This window comes from Macrobrachium rosenbergii, chromosome 12 (genome assembly GCF_040412425.1).
Source record: "Macrobrachium rosenbergii isolate ZJJX-2024 chromosome 12, ASM4041242v1, whole genome shotgun sequence".
Taxonomy (NCBI): Eukaryota; Metazoa; Arthropoda; class Malacostraca; order Decapoda; family Palaemonidae; genus Macrobrachium; species Macrobrachium rosenbergii.
In genome coordinates this window covers 99,755,588-99,772,253 of record NC_089752.1, presented here as the reverse complement: position 1 = coordinate 99,772,253, position 16,666 = coordinate 99,755,588, and the positions used below count along the sequence as shown (strand labels likewise).

Sequence of the window (16,666 nt, the reverse complement as noted above, 5' to 3'; positions counted from 1 at the left end):
TATATAAACACTTGAGTATGAAATTCATCAAAGTTCATGGTAGCATTGAGAAAATAATCATTAACACTTTAAAAAGTTATATATTTTTTTAATATACACTTATATACAAAGAAACTTTTGCACTGTGCTTTGTGTAAAGCTATGAATTTATTTCTGTTTCTTGTGTGAAAATAGGAAATTTTGTGAAGACAGCTGCAGTTGATCCCATAGTACACTAGATTAATTTTTTAGTTACTTCTTGAAATCTTTATCATATGATAGGGTTAACAAATGTTGATCTGATGAGACGCTAAGGTTTGTGATTTTCTTAAAAAAATAATTGTGTGCTTCTTTGTTTAGTTTGGTACTTGTTTAGCTGCTCGACACATTTCTTATTAAAACTACGTCTTAACCAAGGTGTAGAAGCAAATTACACGTGTGTACTTGAATCTTGATTGAGATAAAGGTATTGTCATCCAATTTTGTGAACAAATGTTGACCAAAATTTACTTGGGTCCTTGACACATTTATGCAAGGTTTTCTATGACTTGTACTTCCCAGAATAATCCTTGTAAAATGTAGGAAGTAATAGCTTTTAAAAAATGAGGGACTCTACTTAAGTACAGCTATATTTTGCTTAAGTTGAAAGTTTGCAACCAGAGTAGCCTGATCCTTAGAAATATGGTGCCTACCCATATATGCAAATAGTATTGATTGTTAATTTATTAAGGTGTTGCTACACAGGGAGCGGCATTCATGATTTGAAAAATGTAATTGTGCAGATTAACTTGGATCTAAGTTGGGCAAAGATTGTAACCGTTTCCATGCTTTTATAGGCTTGCATTCTATATACAGTACAGTAGTTGTTTTAACCGCTCAAAGTTCAGATTTTATTTTGCTAAGCTGTTCTTAGTGGGTTGTTAGAAAAAAAATTGTTGTACAGGGCTGCTGAAAGTTAAGACTAATTTATAAGGAGCATTTATGAATTTAGGGTTTAATAATGCGCTCTTGAAAAAGAAATTGCCATCAGTTTGCAACAGCTACATGAAATGGTAGTCATGAATTTTCTCATTTTTGAGCCAGCTGAATGGCTGTACAGGAACAAATAACACTCATTTTCTCACTACTTTATATGCTTGTGCCAATTTCAACTAAATATAAGTCTTTGAGACAAATTCCTTAAGGAGGGTGTAATTAGCATCCTAATACTTCAGACAACCTTATTCTTCAAGTTTTTACATACTAGTCATCTGGGTACTTTAATTAATTATAATTTGTTTGCTGCAAGTTTTTAGGTCTGTACCCTTTATTGCATTTGGCTCACCTTGTACATGACAAGCGCAGTACTGTACTGTATTGCTTTGTTAATCTGACCTTCTTAACTAGAATTGTATGTAATTTTAGAATATTATAATCACCTGAAAGGTTATCAAATATCAGTAAATATATTAAAATAGTACATTATGAAGTGCAATAGGAAAAATAGTACATCATCACACACCATCTGTGACAAATGGCTGGTTCCAAAAAGAATACAGGCACAGTATAAAAAGAGCTTCAGCTTATTGAGACAGACCTAACTAGGACTTTGAGACGCGGCACGAAGACAGGTTAGATTAAGCATAACAATAGCCAAAGGGACCAAACATGAAGATTTGCACTAGCCCCCACTTACTGTACATTCTAGGCAGACAAGAATATCATAAAACAAAAATGATAAAAACTATTTAATCACCAAACATTAAAAATATACATATGGAAATAAGTAATTGTAAATTATAATACTGCTGAAAAAAAAATTTTTACCTAGAAAAGAACCAAAGGACAGTACCGTGGCATTACACAAAATTTATCACAGTGAGAGATGCACATGAATGTGATTTGCAGGAAAAGCACCCAGGCTAACAAAAATGTAAAGAATACACAATGAAATTTTGCAAAATAAACAAAAACAAATCACACACAAGTACCAAGAATGTGTAAAGTAACCCCATAGGTTGGTAAGGGCAAAGCACTAGTTCCCAACTATGCAACACAAAGAATTAACATCAAATATGCAGCACAAAGGGATAACATACATCACTCATTAAAAAAAAATTCTTATCACAAAAATGAGGAATACAGGAAAGCAAGAACTCCATGGTAAAAGCCATCACAAGGCAAAAATGGGAGAGCTACATGAAGTAGCTGTTGGTGTTGCAAAGTAGCACATGCACATAAGGGACAATATTGCCTTGATTGTAAGTTGGTGTGACTGGCATTTTATACGTATACATACATACATGGTACAGGTTTCTGTCCTTGGTCAACTTGCAGTGCATCATTCTGACCATGTAATATTTTTATCCTTTTTAAATATACTGAACAAAATTATATAAGGCTAACCTTCTGTCATGAAAAAGGAATTGACATAAAGCACTAAAAAGAAATTATCTCGAGCACATATGTCGTAAGCCAGAATGGGAAGTTTTACCCAGACTTGTTCTGGACTCCAAATCACAAAGGGTGAATGAAATTCCAGAATTGGTTATGCTTAAAAAAGTGAATATTTTAAAGAGGACAAACATCATCATCTTCAACACTGCAAGGTGCAAAGGGCCTTTGTAAAAAATTCCATCACCCTTGTCTTTCTTGTGCTTAACTTCCACAAATCTCCAGCCTCCCTTCAAAGTTTTCATCCAAGTAGATTTAGGACTAACAAATCTTCTGGTACCCTAACATTCAAGTTATTTTGGTGGGAATGTCCAAAATATAATTGACAACAAATGTCAAGTTTTGGAAACAAATCAGTTGAAGTTTTATTAGAATCTCCATAATTTCATTTAACCTAGTTATAGAATTTTTTAAAAGATCTTATTTAATAAAAACAATTTGAACCTATTAATAAAGATGAGTCCTTTGGATTTGTCGAGTTAAACTACTTAATAATAACAGGGACCCTGCTGACACCATTGTGTACTATTCTCCCAAGATTTGTGTGCAAGATATGTCAGGTCATTTCTGTCTCCCTTTCATCACTTTTTCATCCACATACACAGCTTCCATAATTTCTCGTATACCATTTCTAACTCTAAACCCCATTCTCAAGTCGACAAAAGCTTCTAGGTTTAGTTCCATTGTCACACTATGATTCATGTTTGTATGGCAGTAGGGAACACACTATACTGTACTTGTAAAATATCTTTTCATAGTCAATTTCAGTCTCTTTTATTTCCAAATCTTATTTGCATTTTTTAGTCCTTCACTAAACTTCAAGAGAACCTTTACTGGATATGATTGTTTCTAAGTACCTGGAATTGAATATGAAATTTAGGCCAAAGGCCAAGTGCTGGGACTTACGAGGTCATTCAGCGCTGAAAGGGAAATTGAGAGTAAAATGGCTTTGAAGGTATAACAGAAGCAAGACCTCGCAGTTGCACTATGAAACAATTGTTAGGAAAGTGTAATATATTACCTGGCAAAAGGATTAATGAGGTTGAATCTTCTAATTACTGTACTTGGAAGATTCAACCTCGTTAATCCTTTTGCCATGTAATGTTATCATTACTTTCTAAACCCTGTTGTGTTTTGCTGGTCGAGACAGCATCATCAGCTTATTCAAAGTCTGTTAAGTGTGTGCATCTTTACTCCAACCCTTTTATTCATTATAACATCTAGAGAATGCCAGACAGCAAAGCTGAAACTTTGCATGTACTTTGTTCATAGATAGTACAAATTAGCTATACATATTTTAACAAGAATGACGAAGTGCCTTTTTTTAAATCAACAAAAGCCATCAGAACTGGATTTTTAAATTCCATACATTGCTGCACAATAAGTCTTAACACAAATTTGATTTGTGCAACTCTGCCTTTTCTGCAGCGAGCTTGTTCATCTCTGTGGGCTTTTTATCAGTTTATGTAGTCTATTGATAAAAAGCATACTACTGTAAATGTTTTCATTGCAACCACATTCAGTCAGGTCATCTTTCTTTGGTAGTTTAGCTAGGACTTGTAGTTTCCAATCAAAAGGGTTTGTTTTTTTCATTCGATAATCTGCAAAGCAGTGTAGTTAGGACATGAGGTGTCATTATAGTTTCAGCTAAAATCACCACTGCAGTGATTCTGTCATGACCTTGTTCTTCCATCTCCTAAGTTATTAATTCCACTTCAAAAACTGAGATTTTTCATAAGGACATTCAGGTCTTCAGCTTCTGGCATATCAGCCAAATTACCCCCTTTTATCTTTTATCCACAGACTCACCCAAAAGTTCCACCCAGTTTTGTATTTCTTATGATGATATTTACGTGTCCCTCCTTTTGACAGGTGTTTCCCTCTTTTCGCCCATATATTTTTCATTAATAATTTTGTGGGCTAGCCTAACACCAATGCCACTCCCTGAATACATGGCTTTATCAAAATTCATCAGCCTGTTTGCCCAAATACTCTCTTATTTCTTCTCAATATTCTTTTACCATCACGATCTAGGCTTAGTACCTGGCACATTTTAGTCTGTGTTCTTCTTCATTAGATCCCAGGTCTTACCTGATATCTAGGGTTTTTGTCTTCTTACCCCATTACTTCTATTTCAACAGATTGATATACAGTACATTCTTGATATTAAATCATTCTTTAATATCTGCTCCACCTCTGATATGGTTACTAGAACTAAAAAATCATTTCAACATGCAATTGCAAAAGCTCTCCTGATTTTGTTCTCCTGAGTTATATCTACCTATAACACCCTCAAAACCAGCCCTGTCAATTCATAAAGGTCTAAATCAGTAGCCTCATTCAGAATGTTTGCTTTAAGCCAATTCAGCAGCCAGAGCTGCAGATACTATCTCAAGATCACACAGATATTCCTATTAGTGATTATTATCTCTTAAGACCCATTATAATCAATAAACGACAGAATATATAGAATAACGAACATGAGAGTAACATATGAAAACTAATCAGGCCCAGTGATGGAGTATGGATTTCATATCAAAAAGAATGACAAAAAATTTGGAATTCATCATATCAAAAAGAGAGAGACATACAAGTAACTTTGACATGACTAAGAGTTGGTCATGCTCACTAGACCTGTGGAAATTTGATGAATAGCCCACAAAATTAATTCCTATATTTCTTTTGTAAATGCCCAAAATATAATCCACTATGAATGTTATGTTTTGGAAACAAATCAGTGAAAGAAATTGTCAGAATCGCCATCATTTTCAGTTGGCCCAATTATAAAAATTTTTTAACAGCTGTAATATAATAAATAAAACTGAACCTTATCGTTAATAAAGACAAATCCTTTGGGCCAGTCCTATGAGAGTTAATTAGCTCAGTTGTCTGGTTAAAGTCCTTAATAATAATAATATTTAATTCTTTTGGTCCTCCTGATTGTGATTAGTACATTTAAAACCTATGCATTACCCTCTTTCCTGAGATTACCTCAACTATTTCCTTGATTCATCCCAACTTGTATCAACGTCTTCATTTAATCTTTGACTCCATTCTGCCTTGTTTGCCATTTCACTTTAATATTTCTCCATGTCATTGGGGCTTGCAACTTCATCCCAAAGTGACTTGTTAAAAACAAGAAGGATCATTAACATAATGCCACCCTCTCCAAGGAAAAGGCATATGGTGAAATAATATATTTGATTATATATGTATTATAAATACAATATATATATACAGTTGACCCCTGCTTATTCGCGGTTCAGCATTCGCAAATTTTTCTGTGGAACATATCTCCAAATTAATTGCGGAAAATTCACCTGTTCGCAGATTTTTTCGTAGAGCAGTATTCACTAATTACTGTATTTTCATATTAATGGATAAATGTTTTAGAATGATAGTTTAAGGTATCTGTGGTGTCTGAACTATAAAAATAGGCAGTTATAAGGATTTTTAGAGGGGTCTCAAGTATTCAGAGATTTTCGGTATTCACGGGTGGTTGTGATCCCTATCCCCTGTGAATACCAGGGATCGACTGAGTGTGTGTGTGTGTTGAATATATATATATATAATAATATATATATACATGTGTGTGTGTATGTTTAATATATATATGTATATCTATATATAATACATATATGTATATATATTATTAAATAAAGTTTAAAAGAGAAAAGAAAATGATTGCAAAATTATAAATACTATGTACATATGTCCCAGACAACTTAGTATTTAACCAAAAATATGACATGCTTAAAGCAATTTTATGAAGTAGATTCTTATTTGGGTATTCACTCAATTAATAGTGAATAGTAAAACAGACGTACAGTATTATTAGTCAAAGTTATTGTTTTGACTTTAGCAACTTCAACAGGTATCCTGTATTCCTAATAGAAACAGCTGGAGCACTGTGAACAAAATTACAGGACATGATAAAAAAGTTTACCAAAGTACTTAAATTGTCTGTTCTTATTCCATGACAAAACTGGCCTGTTAACTGTTGTAGATAAGACATTTATTATTGCATGTTTGACCTTGATTACGGTCAGCATTTCATAAACAGTTTTGTACCACAGTATTCAAGTAAGAGAGGTGTACTTATGTCATCTTTCAATTAAGATATTCATATTTAACCACCCCCCCCTCTAATTTTTTTTTATTCAAGGAGAATCTGCTGATGACTCACTGATTAACTTAGATCTCTGTTTACAAGACCTTAACTTTACAGGACATTAGCTTCATAAATGTAGGAGTGAATGCAAATGATCTTTATAAAGCAAAAAATAATATTTAGGTCAACTACTCTTCTGATAAAATAAAGTGACACCTCCCAGCAAGTATTCCCTCTAGAACTGGCAACCATACTTTCATTTTTCTGCTATAATCTTTCATAGAAACCATAACTTCACATTGGTTGTTTGGAATGATGCCTTCAAAGTTTTCACATTTTGTGCTTTATAACATTTTACTTGTTTTCAAATCCATTTTACTTGGAAAAAGCTAATTGTATCAACTTCCCTTATGGTATGGGCTTCAATATTTATTGACTCAGCATGCAGGTCTGTCTGTCATGTACAGTCATCTTCAATCGTGAAATCTTTATTCAGCCACAATAAGACAATTTCTTCATAGGAAACCCTAAAGTATTGGGCAAATTCACAACATTTGTTTCCTGAAGTTTAGTATACGATACTGCATTGTACAGTATTATTGATCTGCATTTCATCAAGAGATTTGTTACATGAGGAAGAATTTTCAAAAAGCCGGGTAGAACATGAACAGTTGTGTATTTGGAAAAGCAGACCTTAGTGTGGAAAGGAATTGTCCTTAATTGGCACTGAAAAGGTTTTTAAGATTTTGAAATTGCAGAAACAATTATCCTTTCCCTCCTGTTGTCATTGTTTTGGTTAAATGCACTGACTGCCATAGTTGCAGTGTAGAATGATAAACTACTCTACCCAAGCCAAGCAAGAGCTAATGTGCTAACTTTTCTTAATGTTAACATGCACTTTTTCTTTACTGTAATTACCATCCCGTAGATAAATGTCACTTGGTTTTATAGAATGGTAAGAAGACAGACTGTTCATGAGTGCCTGCTTGACTAATTTACAGAGGTAATGCTTAATTGGGATCCTTAATCTATTGTATCTTCATAAAATCACAAATAATGGAAAAAGTAAAGGCATTCTTAACACTGCATTTAGTCTGAAAGGAAAAACTTTTATTTGAACATCATATACAATTAAAACAAATTTTTTCTACGTTAATAATAATTTGTTAAATGTGATTTGAATGGATTTTATGTTGGCATCTTTTACAACAGTTTGCTTTTAATAATTTCCTGAAATGATCTTTAGAAATTTAATAAGCTAGATGAATACCTTTTACAAGAGAAAACAAAACCTTCAAATAAAAAATATACAGTGCTTTACTTTTCAATAATACTGTTCTTCATTCAGTTTATTTATTTTTAAGAATGCTGTAAAATTTAATGAAAAAAATTATAACTTCTTGCCCTTTCATTGCTATTTGATGTGCTATAAATTTCCAGTAGTCATTTTGTAGTTGAATATTGACAAATTAATATAAAAATAAATTGGAGTCAGAGATATGTTCAGAAAGAATTTCACTTGAGAATTATTAAGAACTTTAAGTAATTTGTTGTTGAAAGTTTAAAGTGAGAGAACAGTTTTGGCAAAATCCCATGAACAGTTTTAAAATACTATCTTTTTTAATCTTTTGGCTTGAAAACAATCCAAAGTAATTTGCTTGCTTCAGAACATATGTACAGTAAACTAAGCGTTTTTAAAACTGAATTATGCTAAACACTGTGAAAACTAAGTGGTGTAGTAGATTGTGTCTTCATTCAGAGTGGTGTTTTCTACTTTCGTGCATTCAACCCTTCATGAAAAACATCATCTCTCTCTAGTCATCAGTATAATTCAATATACCATGTTATCATCAGTGTAATATATGTTAGGTGTAGCATTTGGTAGACAAATTATTGCTTATGTTGTAAAGCAGTCAAATTTTTATTTGCCTTACAATCTTCATATAAAATTAAGAAAAAGTTAAGAATAATGTGTCTATAATGGTTTTTTATGCATTACACCTGTAGCTCAATTGCTAGGCAGTGAAATATTGTACAGTACACATTAAGACAGGATCTCCAAGTATTTGGTCTGAAATTGAATCCTAACTTTAGGTGTTATAGAGTATTGCTGTTTTATAGAATGATGCTACCACGAAACATTTAAGCAAAAGAATATGATTTCAATTAGAGTTAATATAAAAAAAGTAAAGAAAATAATTAACTATTTATTATTAATAATAATTTATCATTTGTGTTCATTTACAAAAGGTCCTTCAGCTCCTTTAAAGTGTCTATGATCAAAGAAAAGTGAATTTCCCATGCTTCATGAGTACTTTCTTTTCATTTCTAACATCTTGTGTTGTCCCTTATCTGTTAGTTTTGTAGTGTTGCACTAGAGAATGACTTTGAGGTGAAAGTGAAATAACAAGGTGAGCAACTCAAGCAGAGGAGAAAACATGGAGCCCCCAAAGTGCTGAGTGAAATGAAATAGTAGCTTTGATGAATTAAGATCAATCCCCATATTGCAGTGCAGCTCTGTGGGTTCCTAAAAGGTGTACATGTGAACTGGAATAACAATAACCAGCTATACTACACATCTTGCATTCATCTCAGAAAGAAAGACCACTGGGCTGGTTCTCACACATTACTTTGAGGAAATAGAAGGAAAAGTATTCCAGAGGAATGCAGAGCACAAACATTATGTTGGACAAAATTTGTTAACAAAAGAACGAATACAACAAAGGGCATTTCTTTTATAGTGTTATTATATTATGCAAGTAGAAAACAAAGGTATTGTATTTTCTGAAGGATGGCTGTATCTAGGGATGCTAATAAGATATTAGGTTGATGTAACACCGAGTTCCTCTAGTATTTTTTATATATTTCAGCGGAATGTACACAATGGCCTGTATGATGGCAACCATTTTAATAACAATTTTTCAAGGTGATGATGGTAAATACAACACTATCTAGGTTTATCATGCATAAACACACACTTACACCTTCAGAACAAAGTTTTTGCATTTAATTTTAACCAATTTTTTTTAAAACAACCATGTAAGCCATGGCACCCAGGGGTCTGGTGATAATGTGACCTGATAAAATAAAATTGAGTAGAAAGGCAAAGCTATAAGATATACAGCAATTATTTTAACTTGTCAAAATAAATGCAGTATTATGCTAAAAATTGTACTTCATATCACCAAAATGGGTGCTTGGAACCCTGTTCCAAAGCTGCAGCTGTTGTGCCTAGACCATAAACAAAAATTCCTGTCAAGTGACTATCTAACATCTCCAAAACTCATTTATAATGAATGTCACACATGGAGTAATCATTCTAACAATCATTTCCAAAATCAAACCTGTTATCGGACTGTGGCAGTCTTCAAATCAAACGAGCATTGTATCAAAGTAATCCAAGTCTGTCTTTGCTTGGACTTACTCATTTGACCCAGGATATTTAATGAATGTCCAACATGACCGAATCCCTGTATATACTTAAACTGAATATCCAGATTTTAACCAGCATCGAATATCAGATTTTGGAATTGAATCGAGGAAATTTTATCTGGCTTTTCATACTTAACCAATGATTAAATTCTCCAAGAACTGCAGTTTTATTCAATAGAAATTTTTTATTTCAATATTAAAGACAAACCCTTTGGACCAGTGATGAAAGCAGTGCGTTTTGGCTTGGTGCTCAAGTTAAACTAACTAATGTTAATATTATAATAATAATAATAATAGAAGCCAGTTAATAAAACTTTCCCTGTTTGTAGAAAGAAGTAATGAAGGGACAAATAATATTATGGAAATTGTCTAGTACAACTTAACAACACATCAATCAACAAAATATGGGAGAATTTTTTAAAATAGATGGGTTATTGACAAGCTCTTTAAGAACATAGAAGACCGTATATATTTCACAGTATTTTCACAACAGAAGGACTTTGGAATTCTGTCACAGAGGATTTAAATATATACAAAAGTGATGTTTAGCATCTTTGGTATACAAAAAGATTTTGAGGTATGAAAGTACATATTCAGGTTTGGTGAATCAGATGCCAGTATTCACTGTGAGAAAATATTCTTTGGCATACAAAAAGATTTTGATGTATGCAAGTGTTCAGGTTTCCCTGAATCGAATACCAATATTAACTGTGAGAAACATATAATAAATGGCACTACAGTATATGTCTCCTACCAGTATTTATCAAAAATTTCCTTCAGTTCAACATTCCAAGTACTGTACACAGTTAATTTATTAATGCATATAGATTAGAATGTGGATTTCTTGATTCTGTTTATGGAATGCCCATGGTAGCAACTGTGTCCCATCAGTTACAAAATGCTCAGCACCACAACATGAACTTCATGGAAATAACTACTATATATTGCAGCATTGGTTTAACTACTATATATTGCAGCATTGGTTTGATATCATTCCTCTTGAGAAAAGGCAAAAGCTGTAATGTTTTATAAGAGTACATGTTTTATAAGTGCACATTACTGTATAGGCAAGTTGAAAGTAGTGTATTACCCTTAATCTTAAACTATAATAAAATGACTATAACTTACTTTAAAAGATACAAGCAAATGTCTTAGTATACTGAAAGCTGTTGGATTAGGGACATCTTACATACTAATTTATTGGGTCCCTACATTTGCATATATCGGCTCCTTCACAATAAAAATTTTCTGTGGATGATGCAGTTTATGAATTTAAACAAATCTGAACATCATTTACAATACACAAAGTAGTTCACTAAAAATTAATATTATTTAACCCTGTATAAAATTACCGACACTAACTAACCAACAATTTAAGTGTTTCTTGCTTTAAAAACCCATAATTACATGACCAAAATATCCCAGATATTACAAGCTGTGTTAGAAATGCATTATTAGGAACTTATAAAACCAAGCTAATAATGATCTCTATCATAAAGATTGTCAGAAAGACAGTTGACTCTAAACCATAATGGTACTGAGTAACTGAGCATAAACCAATCTGTAAATAATACAGAAAACAAGTACTATACTGAAATTAGCACACAAAGCTCTAATTTAAATAAAATTTGAATTTTAAAATTAATTAACAAGCTGAAAAAAATTGGCTTGTGGTCAAGTTAAACAGATCAAATGTGCATTTGAGCTCTTGTTTTAGTATGAATTTTAGCATAAATACGACAACATACTAATGAAAAATACGACAACATACTAATGAAAAATATGGTACAGTATACTGATTGTAATTTGTTAAAATTTTTAAATTCTGTAAGTGGAGAACTCTGCTGTTAGTTGACATGAGAAATACAAATTCACAGCTTCAACATGGTGGGAGAAAATCAGCTGCTGATAACTCCTTTTAGATTTAGTTAATTACATGCTAGCTGATATTAATAATGCCAAATATTCATGTAGTTTTATTTAAGGATCAAGAATGTTCAAAGTTCATTAATTTTTGTTAGAGGAAAAAGGTCTTGAGTTGAATGATAGTTGCATGTCTTGTAGTACATTTGTGTAAAAAACGTAGGTTTGCCATCAGATCAATTTTTTATGTTTGTTTTTCTAAGGTCTTGAGGTTACCATTTTTTTTATGCAGAGGCCAGTGGAATGGGTCTCTTGATGCTCTTACTTGTCCCAATTCCAATGGAAACAAGAAAAGTTTGGGTTTAACCTCAAAGGAGGTTATAGACTATCACCCCATATCTTTATTTATAAGAGTCTGGGAAGGCGCCAAAAGTTGGCAGTATAGGAGAATGAAAAAACAGCCACTGATTCAAGCAATCAAAGATTGCTAATTCTGATAGTACTTTGAAGATGGAAAATGATGGTGGTTAGGAGGCTGTATGGGAGGACTAACTAGGGGCTCAAAGGAACAGTGACATAAATCATGCAAAAGGGTGAAAGAACTATGAAGATTTAAGGTCAGGGTTATTAATTAAATTAAATATATTTGATTTAGTTTTGTTAAAAAAAAAAGTTGAGGAAATCCTCTATGTATGAGGGCACCATAACAACATGAACATTAATAGCCATCATAATGTTTGAAGTGACTAGGGGAAAGGAAATAAAACAGTAAAACAAAACAGTCATTTTTAGAAGTAGATTTAGCAGTTTGAAGCATGTAGTCTCCATGACAAGTATGTAGTAAACTAGGTGAGAAATTTATTTTATTTTGAAATGGTGTTATAATCTCCATTTTTTTTTCTTACATGAGATGTGGCTACCCATCTCCTGTTAGCCATCCACCTTTCCCAGTTCTGTTTGGGACTCCCTTTTCTTTTTCATAACACCTAACCCCTCTGAATATCCTTATTAGTGCCAGAGTCTGGGCCTTGACCTTAATAGCTTGACTGCCATCCAAACTTCATATTTCACATATATTATTTATCATAACACTATCACATCCCTTTTAGTCTCTTGTATCTTTCCAAATATTCCTCTTTTTTTATTATTTTACTTTTAATTTTACAGACCACCTAGGATGTACTTCTTCCTTCAACCTTTGTGTATGTTTAAGTAACTACCATATCTTGGAACTATGTATGTGTATGTATATGTATATATACATATATATATGTAACTTATATAAAGTCTTATTGGCATTCAACCAAGCTTTCACGAAAAGTACATTATTCCTTTCACAGAAATAAGTCAAATTTCTTTTCTACACAATTTCAAGCTTTCCTGAAACTTTAAAATCTCCAATTTAGCTAGGAGTTTTTCAACTAAGTGGTCATCCCACATACCTCCTATAACTTATATCAGTTACACACACCACCAATTCTATATTATTATTATTATTATTATTATATATATATATATATATATATATATATATATATATATATATATATATATATATATATATATATATATATATATATATATATATATATATATATATATATATATATATATATATATATATATATATATATACTGTATGTATGTATATAATATATATATATATATATATATATATATATATATATATATATATATATATATATATATATATATATATATATATATATATATATATATATATATATATATATATATATACATAAAATATATATTTATATTATATATATAAAAATATATATTATATATATATATATATATATTTCTTTTATTTAAATTAAAAAACTCTTAGTTATCTTATTTACTTTTGTATTTGACACTTAGTTACCTGAGATTTCTGTTTCTGTTTCAACCATTGAAAGCTCTGATGTTTAGGTTGTATTTTTTCATCCTTTCCTTGCTCTTTCACTCTCAAGCTTTCTGAGTTGGGCATGTTGATTCAAAGATTTTCTCACAAAACAAGATTTGATATCTTGCAGAAACTTTACAGGGGGCATTCTCGTTTTGGAAATGTCAAAAAAATTAGACTATCCTCAAGTTTGCACAAAAAATTAGACTATCCTCAAGTTTGCACATCTTAAGTACAGAACATATCAAAAGTCAGTTTCAAAAATACTTAATTGTAAAACTATGAAAATGTAGCACTGTATGTGTTATATTGCCCTGAAACTAATTTTTGACCACTTTTTATACTGCTGTTCTCAAATTCTCCTTGTTCTGATTTAAACCAGTTTTGTTCTTTGATGGCATTTAAAATGATCAGATTTCATTTTATGCATTCTGTTTAAATGATATAAAGAATTTATGCATTCTGTTTAAATGATATAAAGAATATCAGGTATTCACTTTCTGCTAATCCTGTAAACCTTATCTTCCTTTAAAATGCTGATTTTTCTGTCATCTTACATTGTGATCATGTGTAATGCAACAGGTCACAGTCATATAATATTTCGGTATATTATAAGAGTGTCAAAAGGCCCAGCAACCACTCCGTTGTTTCTTTTTTCCTATGTGGCATTTGCCTTTATTTATACATTCATCACGTTCCATATCTTTGTGAATCAGTTATACATACTGCATATACAGTATATATATATACAGGCAGTCCTCGGGTTACGGCTGTCTCAGTTTATGGCATTCTGACTTTATGGCACTTGGCTCATGGCACTGTTAGCCCGATTTTTCGGTGCCGTTACCTGGTTTTGCGGCGCTTACAGCACCGTAAGCACTCTTTATTCCCATTATAATTATGATGTTCCAGTTTACGGTGATTTTCAGCTTACGGCGTGCTATCGGGAACGGAACTACCGCCATAAACTAGGGACTGTGTATGTATATACATATATATGTATCTATCACACATTCACTTTCTTCCCAGCAAGTATTCATCCAGGTACAGGGGCTATGCAAGGAATACTCATGGACTGCTAATATTTATTTTATACGATGATTAATCATCAGAATATATAGGAGTGCCATTTTTTTAGTGTGGCCTGCAAATTCATAACATTTTTTGATGAATAAATACTGGAATTGATGTGTAAAAATATGTAGTTCACGCTATTCGTGTGTTATTGTGATACAAGTTTAGTTTGACATGCGTAATAAGTGGATGTCTAAAGATATCATTACAATTGAAGGTTTGCCTCTGAGATGTGCTACAAGAGCTGTGACTCAAAGACTTTTGAATACAGTAGGTGTGTTAGGAGAACATGAAACTCTTAGGTTCATGTTGCTTCTTTATTGTAGAATTTGTCTTACTTTTTAAGAAGGGTATTAGTTTTATGACTGATGTTTGAAGAGGACATTTTTCAATAAACAAATTTGGGATTACTGAACTGAAGTATTAGCAGAAGTAAAGCATTCATTTCCATGTTTATCATGATTTGTTAAAAATAAGAAAGGTTAGATTCCTTTTCTTACAAAAGAAAATTCTCCTTGTGGCGTTAAGAATTCAATCCAGTATTTAATCAACAAATCTTTATTTTATATTCTTAATTACAGATAATCTGTGTTATATATATATGTCTGCGTATATTCCAGTGAAGCTTGCTTGCTTCGGCACATCACAAGGATTAGCGCTAAGTTTGTACATGAATTTTGTAAATAGATTCCAAGGTATTACATACTTGTACAGAATTAATTTTTTTGTTAAGTGTTATATAGTATATAAAGAAATGGTGCAGTTAAGGGAAATATTAAAATATAAAATATTATTTATGCTTAGGTATATATTTTACCATATTCTTTGCCATTGGTGTTCTTTTTAAGGTTTAAGGTACTGAATTGTTTGGAGTTTGAACTTACATGATAAAAACTGGATGACAGACGTTTTGGAGTTATGCTCTTCATGAATATTTATATTTATGCACTATAATGTTCTTCAATTGTTTCACCTGGAATATATTTAAATAATGCTGTATCAGTTTCTGTACACAATGACAAAAGTACTTAATACAACTCATTTCAGAGCTAAATAAGTTTGTGATTATATATGATTTATATATCCCAAAGATAGGGTGGATTTTGTGTTTCAGGATTTTGTTTTTGCATCTAGGGTTATGGAACCAACATTTACTAGAATGTCATGTAAATGAATTTGTCTCAAAGATAAATTTTTTTGTGTGAATATTTTTTATGTAATGTTAAGTTCTTCCTAACAAGATATTAATGTTCCAGAATGTCAGAAAGTTGGAGTGATTAATTACAAATATGGTAACCCTTTAATAACCAGCAGTATATATATATATATTATATATATATATATATATATATATATATATATATATATATATATATATATATATATATATATATATATATATATATATATATATATATATATATATATATATGTATATATATATATATATGTATATATGTATATATATATGTATATATATATATATATGTATATATATATATATATATATATATATATATATATATGTATATATATATGTATATATATATATATATATATATATATATATATATATATATATATATATATATATATATATATATATATATATAATTCCCCAATTATTCCCATTAATGCATCCAAAGCCATGCAGATATTTGAAATATGCAGATTCAGTAAACCAAAAAAAAATTACTGTAGATGTAAAACTGCAGTTTTTAACTTTTCTTTTTCCCATATTTTGCCACTACACAGCACTGTAAATACTAATAAACAATGCAAAATATGCTGTGCAGTGCTGTACACAAAATAAATATCGAACTTTGCAGTATAATGCATATATAATGTGTAACGGAATTTAACAT

At 31.2% G+C, this 16,666-nt stretch overlaps 1 protein-coding gene across 1 annotated transcript in view; it reads left to right on the top strand.

The window, feature by feature from the left end:
• Positions 1-14,845, top strand: part of LOC136843788 (uncharacterized) — a 111,937-nt gene extending 97,092 nt beyond the window's left edge. The window contains exon 9 of the mRNA XM_067112517.1: positions 14,657-14,845. Coding sequence (XP_066968618.1) covers positions 14,657-14,694 — 38 coding nt within the window. The 3' untranslated portion in view covers positions 14,695-14,845. The remainder of the gene's footprint in view (positions 1-14,656) is intronic.
• Positions 14,846-16,666: the final 1,821 nt, after the last annotated feature.